At 55.3% G+C, this 19,974-nt stretch overlaps 1 protein-coding gene and 1 long non-coding RNA gene across 6 annotated transcripts in view; one reads left to right on the top strand and one right to left on the bottom strand.

Annotated features, from left to right (window-relative positions):
* The window catches only part of LOC116937797 (organic solute transporter subunit alpha-like), a 136,436-nt gene extending 127,249 nt beyond the window's left edge, over window positions 1–9,187 (top strand). For all 5 annotated transcript variants that reach the window (XM_076058366.1, XM_076058365.1, XM_076058367.1 and 2 more), the window contains one exon: window positions 4,302–9,187. In XM_076058366.1, coding sequence (XP_075914481.1) covers window positions 4,302–4,483 — 182 coding nt within the window. In that variant the 3' untranslated portion in view covers window positions 4,484–9,187. The remainder of the gene's footprint in view (window positions 1–4,301) is intronic.
* Window positions 9,188–10,582: 1,395 nt separating this feature from the next.
* LOC142908113 (uncharacterized) lies at window positions 10,583–11,498 on the bottom strand. The gene is made up of 4 exons (XR_012931601.1): window positions 11,425–11,498; window positions 11,278–11,329; window positions 10,747–10,814; window positions 10,583–10,650 (listed from the first exon to the last, which is right to left on the bottom strand). It is a non-coding gene; the product is annotated as an uncharacterized LOC142908113 (long non-coding RNA).
* Window positions 11,499–19,974: the final 8,476 nt, after the last annotated feature.

Here is a 19,974-nt window from a genome sequence, read left to right as displayed (position 1 = left end):
TGTTCAAAAGAAGACCCACACCCTGTTGTTTGGCAGTCTGCTGCCCCGAGTAGAGGACTGTCCACCCCTCATGGTGGCAGGAGCCAGAGCCGGTCCACCGGACCTCCTGAATGCCGCATAGATCCAGGCGGTACCGGTCCAGCTCCCGACAGAGGAGTGGCAGCCTCTCCTCTGCAGTGAGCGTTCGAACATTCCACGTGGCCAACCGTAGTGGCTTTTCGTTGTTTCTGGCGTAGCCCCGAGGGTAGGTATTCAATCTCCTGGCTCCGCCAATTGGGGTTTGGCCAGGAGACGTCATAGACGCCTGGCCCCCCGGGGCCTCCGGCACAAGCTTAGTGGTTACATATTTCAGTTTAATTCGTAGTTTCGTGGTAATTAATTGAAGGTGGAGGGGTTACCAGCCCCTCGCACCCGTCCAGAGCCCCCGTTTAGCCCCTGTGGTGGACACATATGCCATGAGGGGAGGAGCCAATCAAAATTGGATCTCCCCCCACAGTGCTGTCCACGACAGAGTTGCCCGTCCGGCACCGCGAGGAGGTAGGGGGTTGTTTTGCCGGACAGACACACAGACACACACACACAGACACACAGCCACACACAGACACACACAGACTACACACACACAGACACACACACACAGACACACACAGACACACACACACACAGACACACACACACACAGACACACAGACACACTTACAGACTCACAGACACACACAGACACTCACAGACACACAGACACACACAGCCACTCACAGACACACACAGACACTCACAGACACACACAGAGACACACACACAGAGACACACACACAGACACACACACAGACACACACAGACACACAGACACACACAGACACATACAGACACACAGACACTCACAGACACAGAAACACACAGACACTCACAGACACACACAGACACTCACAGACACACACAGAGACACACACACAGACACACACACAGACACACACAGACACACAGACACAAAGACACACACAGACACTCACAGACACACACACAGACAGAGATGCCCCTGTAGTTGTTACAGTCTGTGCGGTCCCCCTTCTTAAAGAGGGGGACCACCAGGGCATCCTTCCAATCCTGCGGAACCCGTCCAGTGGTCCAGACTGTTGTTATGATGTCATATAGGGCAGTCTGTGCACAAACGCCACTCTCCCTCAGCATTTCGCTTGGGAGATCATCTCTGCCCGCTGCCTTTCCTGGTCTCAGACTCCGGATCGCCTTCAATACTTCCTCAACAGATGGCACCTCAGCCAGCCACTCACAGGGGGTGACTTCTTCCAATATTTTAGGCACCGCAGCCTCAGCAAGGTCATCCTCACTTTGTGCCACGATGTTTTCCTGGCTGAGGGATTTTCCCTCCCCCAGGACCTCACAGAAATGCTCAGCAAATCTGCAAACCTGTTCCTGGGTGTCGGAGACTGGATCACCGTTTTTTCCCCTAATGATGGTAATAGGTGTGGCGCTGCAGGTTACTTTTTTGATGGAGTTAAATAGAGATTTGTGATCGCGGGCCACTGAGGCAGACTCCATCTCCTCAGCAACCCGCGACCACCACCCATCCTTGCAGCGCCTCACGGCTCTCAGAACCTCCGAGCGAAGGCTGCGGTAAGCCTCCTCATTCTCTGACGTGGGATTCTGTAGCCGTTGACAGTGGGCCTGTCGCTTTTTCTCAACCATCCTGAACACCTCCTCTGTCAGCCAGGGTCTCTGGGGAGGTCTGGACCGTGTACCCAAAGCAGCCATTGCAGGTGCATGAGTCACAGTCTTAAACCTCGCCCATTTACCCTCGACATCAGGAGGAGTGGGAGACGATGCCAACCCCAGCCGCAAGCAATGATGAAATTCTCGATTGCAACTTTCATCAGATAACTGAGACCAGGCCACTTTAGGTCGGAATGGGGTCCTGGGTGTACACCCACCACCGGAGTGGAAGAATGGCAGGCGCATCTTACAGATGACAAGTCGATGGTCAGAGGGCAGATCAGCTCCACGGTAGGTCCTCGTGTCAAGGACATGGGCTTGCATCCGCTGGTCCGTCACTATGCAGTCCAGCAGATGTTCTTGCTTGGACCCGGCATGCATCCATGATGTTGTGTGGATGTGCCGATGCCGGAATAGCGTGTTGGTAATTACAAGTCCATGGGCTGCACATAAATCTAGCAACCTCCTACCGCTGTTATTGAGCTAATCTGGCCCATGCCCTCCAATCACTTCAGACCAGGTGCCAGCATCATGACCAACTCGGACATTGAAGTCACCCAACAAAATTACTCTATCCCGAGGGGCCACTTTAGCCAGCACCTGCGACAGGAGGTCATAGAAGGCATCCGACTCATCGGCTTTGCCTGCATCCCTCCACGGATGTTCGTCTTCGGTGGGGGCATAAGTAACCACGACCACCACTCCTCACCTCCGGTTGATGGGAAGGCGAACCCAAAGTAGCCTGGGGCTTACAGCTTCCCACACCTCACCGCCACGCTCCCACTCCCCCTTCATTCTTTTGTTCAAAAGAAGACCCACACCCTGTTGTTTGGCAGTCTGCTGCCCCGAGTAGAGGACTGTCCACCCCTCATGGTGGCAGGAGCCAGAACCGGTCCACCCGACCTCCTGAATGCCACAGAGATCCAGGCGGTACCGGTCCAGCTGCGGACAGAGGAGTGGCAGCCTCTCCTCTGCAGTGAGCGTTCGAACATTCCACGTGGCCACACGAAGTGGCTTTTTGTTGTTTCTGGAGGAGCCCCGAGGGTAGAGATTCAATCTCCTGGCTCCGCCAATTGGGGTTTGGCCAGGAGACGTCATAGACGCCTGTCCCCCCGGGGCCTCCGGCACAAACTTATTAGTTATATATTTTAGACGTGGTTTAGTGGTACATTTTTGAAGGTGGAGGGGTTACCAGCCCCTCGCACCCGTCCAGAGCCCCTGTTTAGCCCCTGTGGTGGTGACAGACGCCATGAGGGGAGGAGCCAATCGGAATTGGCCCTCCCCCCACAGCACTGTCCACGACAGAGTTGCCCGTCCGGCACCGCGAGGAGGTAGGGGGTTGTTTTGCACCCACCCACCCACTCACCCACCCCCCCACCCACTCCCCCACCCACTCACCCACCCACTCACCCACCCACTCACACACTCACCCACCCACTCACACACACACTCACTCACCCACCCACCCACTCACTCACCCACTCACTCACCCACCCACCCACTCACCCACCCACTCACTCACTCACCCGCTTACTCACTCACTCACCCATCCACCCACCCACTCACTCACCCACTCACTCACTCATTCACCCACCCACCCACTCACCCACCCACCCACTCACCCACTCACCCACCCACTCACACACACACTCACTCACCCACTCACCCATCCACTCACCCACTCACTCACCCACTCACTCACTCACCCACCCACCCACCCACTCACCCACCCACTCACTAACCCACCCACCCACCCACTCACCCAGCCACCCACTCACTCACCCACTCACTCACCCACCCACCCACCCACTCACCCACTCACTCACTCACCCACCCACCCACCCACTCACCCACCCACTCCCCCACTAACCCACTCACTCACCCACCCATTCACTCACCCACTCACCCACTCACCCACCCACCCACTCACCCACCCACCCATCCACTCACCCACCCACTCACCCACCCACCCACTCCCCCACCCACCCACTCACTCACCCACTCACTCACTCACCCACCCACCCACTCACCAACCCACCCACCCACTCACCAACCCACCCACCCATTCACTCACCCACTCACCCACCCACCCACTCACCCACCCACTCACCCACCCACTCACCCACCCACCCACTCTCTCACTCACCCACCCACCCACCCACTCACCCACAAACTCCCCCACTAACCCACTCACTCACCCACCCACTCACTCACCCACCCACCCACTCACCAATCCACCCACCCACTCACTCACCCGCTCACTCACTCACCCACCACCCACTCACCCACTCACTCACCCACCCACTCACCCACTCACTCACTCACCCACCCACTCACCGACCAACCCGAACCCACTCTTCCAAAATGTGCCACCATCCCCCAAACCCCAACCCCCCCTCCCTCCCACGAGTTCACACCCCTGATAAGAAGTCTCAAAATCATTTCACTTAAAAAAAAAACATTTCTTCGCGTTTCGTTTTGAACTCCGATGAAAAACCCCCAACCGACCCATCAAACCACCGTCCATAATTTCTCCTGCACGGTCACCACGCCGCCTGCCCTCACCCCTGGAGGCATGAACCAGCAGCTGCTCGTCGTGGAGATGTTCCTGGTGGCGCTCGTCTCGCGGGGCGTTTACAGACGACGCTACGACGCAGTCGCGGTTACGGCGGAGGCGTCGAAACTGGGCGCCGGGGGCGGAGGAGAGGGAGGAGCGGAGAACGGATCCAGGGGCGACGTCATCGTCCGCACGTGACACCACAGCAGCAGCGTCATCAGCATCAGCAGCAGTATCAGCAGCAGCATCAGCAGCATCATCATCATCGTCATCATCAGCAGCATCAGCAGCAGCATCATCATCAGCATCAGCAGCAGTATCAACAGCAGCATCAGCAGCATCATCATCATCGTCATCATCAGCAGCATCATCAGCAGCAGCATCAGCAGCAGCATCAGCAGCAGTATCATCAGCAGCAGCAGCATCATCAACATCAGCATCATCAGCAGCAGCAGCATCATCATCACACCCCTCACTCAGTCACTCATTCACGCGCTCACCTAGTCACTCACCCATCTAGCCACTCACCTAGTCACTCACCTAGTCACTCACCTAGTCACTCACCTAGTCACTCACCTAGTCACTCACCTAGTCACTCACCCATCTAGCCACTCACCTAGTCACTCACCTAGTCACTCACCTAGTCACTCACCTAGTCACTCACCCATCTAGCCACTCACCTAGTCACTCACCTAGTCACTCACCTAGTCACTCACCTAGTCACTCACCTAGTCACTCATCCACGTGCTCACCTAGTCACTCACCCATCTAGCCACTCACCTAGTCACTCACCTAGTCACTCACTCACCTAGTCACTCACCCATCTAGCCACTCACCTAGTCACTCACTTAGTCACTCACTCACCTAGTCACTCACCCATCTAGCCACTCACCTAGTCACTCACCTACTCACTCACTCACCTAGTCACTCACCCACCTAGCTACTCACCTAGTCACTCACCCACCTAGTCACTCACCTAGTCACTCACTCACCTAGTCACTCACCCATCTAGCTACTCACCTAGTCACTCACCCACCTAGTCACTCACCTAGTCACTCACTCACCTAGTCACCTAACTAGCCACTCACCTAGTCACGCGATCACCTAGTCACTCACCCATCTAGCCACTCACCTAGTCACTCACCTAGTCACTCACTCACCTAGTCACTCACCCATCTAGCCACTCACCTAGTCACTCACATAGTCACTCACTCACTTAGTCACTCACCCATCTAGCCACTCACCTAGTCACTCACTTAGTCATTCACTCACCTAGTCACTCACCCATCTAGCCACTCACCTAGTCACTCACTTAGTCACTCACCTAGTCACTCACCCATCTAGCCACTCACCTAGTCACTCACTTAGCCAATCACTCACCTAGTCACCCATCTAGCCACTCACCTAGTCACTCACCTAGTCAATCACTCACCTAGTCACACATCTAGCCACTCAGCTAGTCACACGATCACCTAGTCACTCACCCATAAAGCCAGTCACCTAGTCACTCACTGACCTAGTCACCCATCTAGCCACTCACCTTGTCACCAACCTAGTCACTCACTCACCTAGTCACTCACCTAGCCACTCACCTAGCCACTCACCTAGCCACCCACCTAGTCACCCACCTAGTCACTCACCTAGTCACCCACCTAGTCACTCACTCACCTAGTCACTCACCTAGTCACTCACCTAGTCACTCACTCACCTAGTCACTCACGTAGTCACTCACTCACCTAGTCACTCACTCACCTAGTCACTCACCTAGTCACCCACCAAGTCACTCACCTAGTCACCCACCTAGTCACTCACCTAGTCACCCACCTAGTCACTCACTCACCTAGTCACCCACCTAGTCACTCACCTAGTCACTCACTCACCTAGTCACCCACCTAGTCACTCACTCACCTGATCACCCACCTAGTCACTCACCTAGTCACCCACCTAGTCACTCACCTAGTCAATCACCTAGTCACTCACCTAGTCACTCACTCACCTAGTCACCCACCTAGTCACTCACCTAGTCACCCACCTAGTCACTCAACTAGTCACTCACCTAGTCACTCACTCACGTAGTCACTCACCTAGCCACTCACCTAGTCACTCACTCACGTAGTCACTCACCTAGCCACTCACCTCGTCACTCACCTAGCCACTCACCTAGTCACCCACCTAGTCACTCACCTAGTCACTCACCTAGTCACTCACCTAGCCACCCACCTAGTCACTCACCTAGTCACTCACTCACCTAGTCACCCACCCATCTAGCCACTCACCTAGTCACTCACCTAGTCACTCACCTAGCCACCCACCTAGTCACCCACCTAGTCACTCACCTAGTCACCCACCTAGTCACTCACTCACCTAGTCACTCACCTAGTCACTCACCTAGTCACTCACTCACGTAGTCACTCACCTAGCCACTCACCTCGTCACTCACCTAGCCACTCACCTAGTCACCCACCTAGTCACTCACCTAGTCACTCACCTAGTCACCCACCTAGTCACTCACCTAGCCACCCACCTAGTCACTCACCTATTCACCCAACTAGTCACTCACTCACCTAGTCACTCACCTAGCCACTCACCTAGTCACTCACCTATTCACCCAACTAGTCAATCACTCACCTAGTCACCCATCTAGCCACTCACCTAGTCACTCACTTAGTCACTCACTCACCTAGTCACTCACCCATCTAGCCACTCACCTAGTCACTCACCTACTCACTCACTCACCTAGTCACTCACCCACCTAGCTACTCACCTAGTCACTCACCCACCTAGTCACTCACCTAGTCACTCACTCACCTAGTCACTCACCCATATAGCTACTCACCTAGTCACTCACCCACCTAGTCACTCACCTAGTCACTCACTCACCTAGTCACCTAACTAGCCACTCACCTAGTCACGCGATCACCTAGTCACTCACCCATCTAGCCACTCACCTAGTCACTCACCTAGTCACTCACTCACCTAGTCACTCACCCATCTAGCCACTCACCTAGTCACTCACATAGTCACTCACTCACTTAGTCACTCACCCATCTAGCCACTCACCTAGTCACTCACTTAGTCATTCACTCACCTAGTCACTCAACCATCTAGCCACTCACCTAGTCACTCACTTAGTCACTCACCTAGTCACTCACCCATCTAGCCACTCACCTAGTCACTCACTTAGTCAATCACTCACCTAGTCACCCATCTAGCCACTCACCTAGTCACTCACCTAGTCAATCACTCACCTAGTCACACATCTAGCCACTCAGCTAGTCACACGATCACCTAGTCACTCACCCATAAAGCCAGTCACCTAGTCACTCACTGACCTAGTCACCCATCTAGCCACTCACCTTGTCACCCAACTAGTCACTCACCTAGTCACCAACCTAGTCACTCACTCACCTAGTCACTCACCTAGCCACTCACCTAGCCACTCACCTAGCCACCCACCTAGTCACCCACCTAGTCACTCACCTAGTCACCCACCTAGTCACTCACTCACCTAGTCACTCACCTAGTCACTCACCTAGTCACTCACTCACCTAGTCACTCACCTAGTCACTCACTCACCTAGTCACTCACTCACCTAGTCACTCACCTAGTCACCCACCAAGTCACTCACCTAGTCACCCACCTAGTCACTCAACTAGTCACCCACCTAGTCACTCACTCACCTAGTCACCCACCTAGTCACTCACCTAGTCACTCACTCACCTAGTCACCCACCTAGTCACTCACTCACCTGATCACCCACCTAGTCACTCACCTAGTCACCCACCTAGTCACTCACCTAGTCAATAACCTAGTCACTCACCTAGTCACTCACTCACCTAGTCACCCACCTAGTCACTCACCTAGTCACCCACCTAGTCACTCACCTAGTCACTCACCTAGTCACTCACTCACGTAGTCACTCACCTAGCCACTCACCTAGTCACTCACTCACGTAGTCACTCACCTAGCCACTCACCTCGTCACTCACCTAGCCACTCACCTAGTCACCCACCTAGTCACTCACCTAGTCACTCACCTAGTCATCCACCTAGTCACTCACCTAGCCACCCACCTAGTCACTCACCTAGTCACTCACTCACCTAGTCACCCACCCATCTAGCCACTCACCTAGTCACTCACCTAGTCACTCACCTAGCCACCCACCTAGTCACCCACCTAGTCACTCACCTAGTCACCCACCTAGTCACTCACTCACCTAGTCACTCACCTAGTCACTCACTCACGTAGTCACTCACCTAGCCACTCACCTCCTCACTCACCTAGCCACTCACCTAGTCACCCACCTAGTCACTCACCTAGTGACTCACCTAGTCACCCACCTAGTCACTCACCTAGCCACCCACCTAGTCACTCACCTATTCACCCAACTAGTCACTCACTCACCTAGTCACTCACCTAGCCACCCACCTAGTCACTCACCTATTCACCCAACTAGTCAATCACTCACCTAGTCACCCATCTAGCCACTCAGCTAGTCACGCGATCACCTAGTCACTCACCCATAAAGCCAGTCACCTAGTCACTCACTGACCTAGTCACCCATCTAGCCACTCACCTAGTCACCCAACTAGTCACTCACCTAGTCACCCACCTAGTCACTCACTCACCTAGTCACTCACCTAGCCACTCACCTAGCCACTCACCTAGCCACCCACCTAGTCACCCACCTAGTCACTCACCTAGTCACCCACCTAGTCACTCACTCACCTAGTCACTCACCTAGTCACTCACCTAGTCACCCACCTAGTCACCCACCCACTTCCTCCTCTCTCACTATAATTCGAGGCATTCCTCACCGCCACCATGGTCTATCCACTGCTGGTTGATTATCAACAGCGGCGGATTCTGTAGCACCCATTAAAGATGAGAAATTGAGACGGAGCTCGCTCGTGCCTCGCTGTTGTCCGACGTTCCGTGCTTGCACCCTGCTGGGTTCATAATGGCCGTGTCCACCCCGCAAACCCCCTCCCCCAGGCCCAACCACATCCACCCCTCACCCCCTGTGGGCGGGGTCACGCCACTAGTGGGCGGGGTCACGCCACTAGTGGGCGGGGTCACGCCACTAGTGGGCGGGGTTACGTCACTAGTGGGCGGGGTTAACCGACCTGTGGGCGGGTTTACCCCACTAGTGGGCGGAGTTAACCGACCTGTTGTTGGTGAGGGTTCTTAAAGGGACCCTGCTTGAGTAAGAGGGTTCTTAAAGGGACCTTGTGGTGAGTGAGAGGGTTCTTAAAGGGACACTGCTTAAGTGAGAGTGATCTTAAAGGGACCCTGCGGTGGGTGAGAGGGTTCTTAAAGGGACCCTGCTTGAGTAAGAGGGTTCTTAAAGGGAACCTCCAGTGAGTGAGAGGGTTCTTAAAGGGAACCTCCAGTGAGTAAGAGGGTTCTTAAAGGGAACCTCCAGTGAGTGAGTGTTCTTAAAGGCAGGGGCCTTGAGTGGGAGGGTTCTTAAAGGGACCCTGCTTAAGTAAGAGGGTTCTTAATGGGACCCCACTGTGAGTGAGAGGGTTCTTAAAGGGATCCTTCCGTGAGTGAGATGGTTCTTAAAGGGACCCTGCTTGAGTGAGAGGGTTATTAAAGGGACCCTGCTTGAATGAGAGGGTTATTAAAGGGACCCTGCTTGAGTAAGAGGGTTCTTAAAGGGACCCTCCAGTGAGTGAGAGGGTACTTCAATGCAGGGGCCTTGAGTGGGAGGGTTCTTAAAGGGACCCTGCTTGAGTAAGAGAGTTCTTAAAGAGACGCTCCAGTGAGTGAGAGGGTTGTTAAAGGGACCCTGCTTGAGTGAGAGGGTTCTTAAAGGGACCCTGCTTGAGTGTGAGGGTTCTTAAAGGGACCCTGCTTGAATAAGAGGGATCTTAAAGGGACCCTGCTTCAGTAAGAGGATTTCTTAAAGGGACCCTGCGGTGAGTGAGAGGGTTCTTAAAGGGACCCTGCTTGAGTGAGAGTCACTCACCTAGTCACTCACCTAGTCACGCACCCATCTAGCTACTCACCTTGTCACTCACTCACCTAGTCACTCACATAGTCACTCACTCACTTAGTCACCCACCTAGTCACTCACCTAGTCACTCACTCACCTAATCACTCACCTATCTAGCCACTCACCCAGTCACTCACCTAGTGACTCACCTAGTCACTCAACCATCTAGCCACTCACCTAGTCACTCACCTAGTCACTCACCTAGTCACTCACTCGCCTAGTCACCCACCTAGTCACTAACCTAGTCACTCACTCACCTAGTCACCCACCCATCTAGCCACTCACCTAGTCACTCACCATCTAGCCACTCACCTAGTCACTCACCTAGTCACTCACCTAGTCACTCACCCATCTAGCCACTCACCTAGTCACTCAACTAGTCACTCACTCACCAAGTCAACCACCTAGTCACTCAACTAGTCACTCACTCACCTAGTCACCCACCCATCTAGCCACTCACCTAGTCACTCACCTAGTCACTCACCTAGTCACTCACTCACCTAGTCACTCACCCATCTAGCCACTCACCTAGTCATTCACCTAGTCACTCACTGACCTAGTCACTCACTCACCTAGTCACCCACCTAGTCACTCACCTAGTCACTCACTCACCTAGTCAGTCACCTATCTAGCCACTCACCCAGTCACTCACCTAGTGACTCACCTAGCCACTCAACCATCTAGCCACTCACCTAGTCACTCACCTAGTCACTCACTCACCTAGTCAGTCATCCATCTAGCCACTCACCTAGTCACTCACCTAGTCACTCACCTAGTCACTCACTAACCTAGTCAACCACGTAGTCACTCACCTAGTCACTCACTCACCTAGTCAGTCACCCATCTAGCCACTCACCTAGTCACTCACCTAGTCACTCACCTAGTCACTCACTCGCCTAGTCACCCACCTAGTCACTAACCTAGTCACTCACTCACCTAGTCACCCACCCATCCAGCCACTCACCTAGTCACTCACCATCTAGCCACTCACCTAGTCACTCACCTAGTCACTCACCTAGTCACTCACCCATCTAGCCACTCACCTAGTGACTCAACTAGTCACTCACTCACCTAGTCAACCACCTAGTCACTCACCTAGTCACTCACTCACTAGTCACCCACCCATCTATCCACTCACCTAGTCACTCACCTAGTCACTCACCTAGTCACTCACTCACCTAGTCACTCACCCATCTAGCCACTCACCTAGTCATTCACCTAGTCACTCACTGACCTAGTCACTCACTCACCTAGTCACCCACTTAGTCACTCACCTAGTCACTCACTCACCTAGTCATTCACCTATCTAGCCACTCACCCACTCACTCACCTAGTGACTCACCTAGCCACTCAACCATCTAGCCACTCACCTAGTCACTCACCTAGTCACTCACTCACCTAGTCAGTCACCCATCTAGCCACTCACCTAGTCACTCACCTAGTCACTCACCTAGTCACTCACTCACCTAGTCAACCACGTAGTCACTCACCTAGTCACTCACTCACCTAGTAACCCACCCATCTAGCCACTCACCTAGTCACTCACCTAGTCACTCACCTAGTCACTCACTCACCTAGTCACTCACCCATCTAGCCACTCACCTAGTCATTCACCTAGTGACTCACTGACCTAGTCACTCACTCACCTAGTCACCCACCTAGTCACTCACCTAGTCACTCACTCACCTAGTCACCCACCTAGTCACTCACTTAGTCACTCACTCACCTAATCACTCACCTAGTCACTCACCTAGTCACCCACCTAGTCACTCACCTAGCAACTCACTCACCTAGTCAACCACGTAGTCACTCACCTAGTCACTCACTCACCTAGTAACCCACCCATCTAGCCACTCACCTAGTCACTCACCTAGTCACTCACCTAGTCACTCACCGAGTCACTCACTCACCTAGTCACTCACTCACCTAGTCACCCACCTAGTCACTCACTTAGTCACTCACTCACCTAATCACTCACCTAGTCACTCACCTAGTCACCCACCTAGTCACTCACCTAGACACTCACTCACGCAGTCACTCACCTAGTCACTCACGTAGTCACTCACTCACCTAGTCACTCAACTAGTCACTCACCTAGTCACCCATCTAGTCACTCACCTAGTCACTCACTCACCTAGTCACCTACCTAGTCACTCACCTAGTCACCCACCTAGTCACTCACCTAGCCACTCACCTAGTCACTCACTCACGTAGTCACTCACCTAGCCACTCACCTAGTCACTCACTCACGTAGTGACTCACCTAGCCACTCACCTATTCACCCACCTAGTCACTCACCTAGTCACTCACCTAGTCACCCACCTAGTCACTCACCTAGCCACCCACCTAGTCACTCACCTAGTCACCCACCTAGTCACTCACTCACATAGTCACTCACCTAGCCACTCACCTAGTCACTCACCTAGCCACCCACCTAGTCACCCACCTAGTCACTCACCTAGTCACCCACCTAGTCACTCACTCACCTAGTCACTCACCTAGTCACTCACCTAGTCACCCACCTAGTCACCCACCCACTTCCTCCTCTCTCACTATAATTCGAGGCATTCCTCACCGCCACCATGGTCTATCCACTGCTGGTTGATTATCAACAGCGGCGGATTCTGTAGCACCCATTAAAGATGAGAAATTGAGACGGAGCTCGCTCGTGCCTCGCTGTTGTCCGACGTTCCGTGCTTGCACCCTGCTGGGTTCATAATGGCCGTGTCCACCCCGCAAACCCCCTCCCCCAGGCCCAACCACATCCACCCCTCACCCCCTGTGGGCGGGGTCACGCCACTAGTGGGCGGGGTCACGCCACTAGTGGGCGGGGTCACGCCACTAGTGGGCGGGGTTACGTCACTAGTGGGCGGAGTTACGTCACTAGTGGGCGGGGTTAACCGACCTGTGGGCGGGTTTACCCCACTAGTGGGCGGAGTTAACCGACCTGTGGGCGGGGTTACTCCACTAATGGGCGGGGTTAACCGACCTGTTAGTGAGGGTTCTTAAAGGGACCCTGCTTGAGTAAGAGGGTTCTTAAAAGGACCTTGTGGTGAGTGAGAGGGTTCTTAAAGGGACACTGCTTGAGTGAGAGGGTTCTTAAAGGGACCCTGGTTGAGAGGGTTCTTAAAGGGACCCTGCTTGAGTAAGAGGGTTATTAAAGGGACCCTGCTGTGAGTTAAAGGGCTCTTAAAGGAACCCTGTTCGAGTAAGAGGGTTCTTAAAGGGACCCTGCTCGAGTAAGAGGGTTCTTAAAGGGACCCTGCTTGACTAAGAGGGTTCTTAAAGGGACCCTGCATGAGCAAGAGGGTTCTTAAAGGGACCCTGCTTGAGCAAGAGGGTTCTTAAAGGGACCCTGTTCGAGTAAGAGGGTTCTTAAAGGGACCCTGCTTGAGTGAGATGGCTTTTAAAGGGACCCTGCATGAGTGAGAGGGTTCTTAAAGGGACCTTGCGGTGAGTGAAAGGGTTCTTAAAGGGACCCTGCTTGAGTAAGAGGGTTCTTAAAGGGACCCTGCTCGAGTAAGAGGGTTCTTAAAGGGACCCTGTTCGAGTTAGAGGGTTCTTAAAGGGACCCTGCTTGAGCAAGAGGGTTCTTAAAGGGACCCTGTTCGAGTAAGAGGGTTCTTAAAGGGACCCTGCTCGAGTAAGAGGGTTCTTAAAGGGACCCTGTTCGAGTTAGAGGGTTCTTAAAGGGACCCTGCTTGAGTGAGAAGGTTCTTAAAGGGACCCTGCATGAGTGAGAGGGTTCTTAAAGGGACCCTGCGGTGAGTGAAAGGGTTATTAAAGGGACCTTGCTTGAGTAAGAGGGTTCTTAAAGGGACCCTGCCTTGAGTGGGAGGATTCTTAAAAGGAGCCTTTTGTGTGTGAGGGTTCTTAAACGGACCCTGCCTGAGAGGGTTCTTAAAGGGACCCTGTGGTAAGAGGGTTCTTAAAGAGACCCTGTGGTGAGGGTTCTTAAAGGGACCCCGCTCGAGTGATAGAGTTCTTAAAGGGACCCTGCTTGATGAAACGGTTCTTAAAGGAACCCTGCTTGAGTAAGAGGGTTCTTAAAGGGACCCTGTTTGAGTAAGAGGGTTCTTAAAGGGACCCTGTGGTGAGTGAGAGGGTTCTTAAAGGGACCCTGCTGAGTTAAAGGCTCTTAAAGGGACCCTGCCTTGAGTGGGAGGATTCTTAAAAGGAGCCTTTTGTGTGTGAGGGTTCTTAAACGGACCCTGCTTGAGAGGGTTCTTAAAGGGACCCTGTGGTGAGAGGGTTCTTAAAGGGACCCTGTGGTGAGTGAAAGGGTTCTTAAAGGAACCCTTTGGTAAGTGAGAGGGTCCTTAAAGGGACCCTGCTTGAGTGAGAGGGTCCTTAAAGGGACCCTGCTTGAGTGAGAGGGTTCTTAAAGGGACCCTGCTTGAGTGAGAGGGTTCTTAAAGGGACCCTGCTTGAGTGAGAGGGTTCTTAAAGGGATCCTGTTGTGAGTGAAAGGGTTCTTAAAGGAACCCTTTGGTAAGTGAGAGGGTTCTTAAAGGGACCCTGCTTGAGTGATAGGGTTCTTAACGGGACACTGCAATGGGGCGGGTGTTCTTAAAGGGACCCTGCGGTGAGAGTGACGCAGTGACCCTTTGGATTTCTCGATCTGGGCGACTTTTCCCCACGGAGTCTGGAAGTTCCCTTTCGCCGGTCCCAACAGCGCCTTGAATAGGCGGAGAATTGGCAGGGAGAGGTTCCCGCTTACCACGTCGGGAGCTGGACCACTACCACCTGGACCACTACCGCCTGGACCACTACCGCCTGGACCACTACCGCCTGGACCATTACCGCCTGGATCACTACCACCTGGACCACTACCACCTGGACCACTACCGCCTGGACCACTACCGCCTGGACCACTACCGCCTGGACCACTACCACCTGGACCACTACCGCCTGGACCACTACCGCCTGGATCACTACCACCTGGATCACTACCACTGTGACCACTACCACCTGGATCACTACCGCCTGGACCACTACCACCTGGACCACTACCGCCTGGACCACTACCACCTGGACCACTACCACCTGGACCACTACCACCTGGACCACCACCACCTGGACCACTACCACCTGGACCACTACCACCTGGACCACTACCGCCTGGACCACCAGCACCTGGACCACTACCACCGTGACCACTACCACCTGGACCACTACCGCCATGACCACTACGACTGTGACCACTACCGCCTGGACCACTACCACCTGGATCACTACCACCTGGACCACTACCACCTGGACCACTACCGCCTGGACCACTACCACCTGGATCACTATCACCTGGACCACTACCACCTGGACCACTACCGCCTGGACCACTACCGCCTGGACCACTACCGCCTGGACCACTACCACCTGGACCACTACCGCCTGGACCACTACCACCTGGACCACTACCACCTGGACCACTACCACCTGGACCACTACCACCTGGACCACTACCACCTGGACCACTACCACCTGGACCACTACCACCTGGACCACTACCACCGTGACCACTACCACCTGGACCACTACCACCTGGACCACTACCACCGTGACCACTACCACTGTGACCACTACCACCTGGACCACTACCACCGTGACCACTACCACTGTGACCACTACCGCCTGGACCACTACCACCTGGACCACTACCGCCTGGACCACTACCACCTGGACCACTACCACTGTGACCACCACCACCTGGACCACCACCGCCTGGACCACTACCGCTGTGACCACTACCACCTGGACCACTACCGCCTGGACCACTACCACCTGGACCACTACCACCTGGACCTCTACCGCCTGGACCACCACCACCTGGACCACCACCGCCTGGACCACTACCGCCTGGACCACTGGCACCTGGACCACTACCACCTAGACCACTACCACCTGGACCACTACCACCTGGACCACTACCGCCTGGACCACCACCGCCTGGACCACTACCACCTGGACCACCACCGCCTGGACCACTACCACCTGGACGACTACCACCTGGACCACCACCGCCTGGACCACTACCGCCTGGACCACTACCGCCTGGACCACTACCACCTGGACCACTACCGCCTGGACCACTACCACCGTGACCACCACCGCCTGGACCACTACCACCTGGACCACTACCGCCTGGACCACTACCGCCTGGACCACTACCACCTGGACCACCACCGCCTGGATCACTACCACCTGGACCATTACCACCTGGACCACTCCCGCCTGGACCACTACCGCCTGGACCACTACCACCTGGACCACTACCACCTGGACCACTACCACCGTGACCACTACCACTGTGACCACTACCACCTGGACCACCACCGCCTGGATCACTACCACCTGGACCACTACCACTGTAACCACCACCACCTGGACCACCACCGCCTGGACCACTACCGCTGTGACCACTACCACCTGGACCACTACCGCCTGGACCACTACCACCTGGACCACTACCACCTGGACCTCTACCGCCTGGACCACCACCACCTGGACCACCACCGCCTGGACCACTACCGCCTGGACCACTGGCACCTGGACCACTACCACCTGGACCACTACCACCTGGACCACTACCACCTGGACCACTACCACCTGGACCACTACCACCGTGACCACTACCGCCTGGACCACTACCGCCTGGACCACCACCGCCTGGACCACTACCACCTGGACCACCACCGCCTGGACCACTACCACCTGGACCACTACCACCTGGACCACTACCGCCTGGACCACTACCGCCTGGACCACTACCGCCTGGACCACTACCGCCTGGACCACTACCACCTGGACCACCACCGCCTGGATCACTACCACCTGGACCATTACCACCTGGACCACTCCCGCCTGGACCACTACCGCCTGGACCACTACCACCTGGACCACTACCACCTGGACCACTACCACCTGGACCACTACCACCTGGACCACTACCGCCTGGACCACTACCACTGTGACCACTACCACTGTGACCACTACCACCTGGACCACTACCACTGTGACCACTACCGCCTGGACCACTACCACTGTGACCACTACCACCGTGACCACTACCACCGTGACCACTACCGCCTGGACCACTACCACCGTGACCACTACCACTGTGACCACTACCACCGTGACCACTACCACCGTGACCACTACCACTGTGACCACTACCACCTGGACCACTACCACCTGGACCACTACCACCTGGACCACTACCACTGTGACCACTACCACCTGGACCACTACCGCCTGGACCACTACCACCGTGACCACTACCACTGTGACCACTACCACCTGGACCACTACCACTGTGACCACTACCACTGTGACCACTACCACTGTGACCACTACCGCTGTGACCACTACCACCGTGACCACTACCGCTGTGACCACTACCACCTGGACCACTACCACCTGGACCACTACCACCTGGACCACTACCACTGTGACCACTACCACCTGGACCACTACCACTGTGACCACTACCACCTGGACCACTACCACTGTGACCACTACCACCTGGACCACTACCGCCTGGACCACTACCACCGTGACCACTACCACTGTGACCACTACCACCGTGACCACTACCACCTGGACCACTACCACCTGGACCACTACCACCGTGACCACTACCACTGTGACCACTACCACCTGGACCACTACCACCTGGACCACTACCACCTGGACCACTACCACCGTGACCACTACCACTGTGACCACTACCACTGTGACCACTACCACCGTGACCACTACCACCTGGACCACTACCACCTGGACCACTACCACCTGGACCACTACCACCTGGACCACTACCGCCTGGATCACTACCACCTGGACCACTACCACCTGGACCACTACCACCTGGACCACTACCACTGTGACCACTACCACCGTGACCACTACCACTGTGACCACTACCACCTGGACCACTACCGCCTGGACCACTACCACCGTGACCACTACCACTGTGACCACTACCACCGTGACCACTACCACCTGGACCACTACCACCTGGACCACTACCACCGTGACCACTACCACTGTGACCACTACCACCTGGACCACTACCACCTGGACCACTACCACCTGGACCACTACCACCGTGACCACTACCACTGTGACCACTACCACTGTGACCACTACCACCGTGACCACTACCACCTGGACCACTACCACCTGGACCACTACCACCTGGACCACTACCACCTGGACCACTACCGCCTGGATCACTACCACCTGGACCACTACCACCTGGACCACTACCACCTGGACCACTACCACTGTGACCACTACCACCGTGACCACTACCACTGTGACCACTACCACCGTGACCACTACCACTGTGACCACTACCACCGTGACCACTACCGCTGTGACCACTACCACCTGGACCACTACCACCTGGACCACTACCACCTGGACCACTACCACCTGGACCACTACCGCCTGGACCACTACCACTGTGACCACTACCACCGTGACCACTACCACTGTGACCACTACCACCTGGACCACTACCACCTGGACCACTACCACCTGGACCACTACCACCTGGACCACTACCGCCTGGATCACTACCACCTGGACCACTACCACCTGGACCACTACCGCCTGGATCACTACCACCTGGACCACTACCACCTGGACCACTACCACTGTGACCACTACCACCATGACCACTACCACTGTGACCACTACCACCTGGACCACTACCACCTGGACCACTACCGCCTGGACCACTACCACCTGGACCACTACCACCTGGACCACTACCGCCTGGACCTCTACCGCCTGGACCACTACCACCTGGACCACTACCACCTGGACCACTACCACCTGGACCACTACCACTGTGACCACTACCACCTGGACCACTACCACCTGGACCACTACCACCGTGACCACTACCACCGTGACCACTACCACCGTGACCACTACCACCGTGACCACTACCACTGTGACCACTACCACTGTGACCACTACCACCTGGACCACTACCGCCTGGACCACTACCACCGTGACCACTACCACCGTGACCACTACCACCGTGACCACTACCACCGTGACCACTACCACTGTGACCACTACCACTGTGACCACTACCACCGTGACCACTACCACCTGGACCACTACCACTGTGACCACTACCACCTGGACCACTACCACCTGGACCACTACCACCTGGATCACTACCGCTGTGACCACTACCACCTGGACCACTACCACTGTGACCACTACCACTGTGACCACTACCACTGTGACCACTACCACTGTGACCACTACCACCTGGACCACTACCACCTAGACCACTACCACCTGGACCACTACCGCCTGGATCACTACCACCTGGACCACTACCACCTGGACCACTACCACCTGGACCACTACCGCCTGGACCACTACCGCCTGGATCACTACCACTGTGACCACTACCACCGTGACCACTACCACCGTGACCACTACCACTGTGACCACTACCACTGTGACCACTACCACCGTGACCACTACCACCTGGACCACTACCGCTGTGACTACCAGCACCTGGACCACTACCGCTGTGACCACTACCACCGTGACCACTACCACTGTGACCACTACCACCTGGATCACTACCACTGTGACCACTACCACCGTGACCACTACCACCGTGACCACTACCACCTGGACCACTACCACCGTGACC

The sequence above is a fragment of the Petromyzon marinus genome (genome assembly GCF_048934315.1).
Source record: "Petromyzon marinus isolate PM22_M1 ecotype Great Lakes invasive population chromosome 70 unlocalized genomic scaffold, UKy_Petmar_22M1.pri1.0 chr70_unloc.4, whole genome shotgun sequence".
NCBI classification, from domain to species: domain Eukaryota; kingdom Metazoa; phylum Chordata; class Hyperoartia; order Petromyzontiformes; family Petromyzontidae; genus Petromyzon; species Petromyzon marinus.
This window is presented reverse-complemented; position numbering and strand designations above follow the sequence as displayed.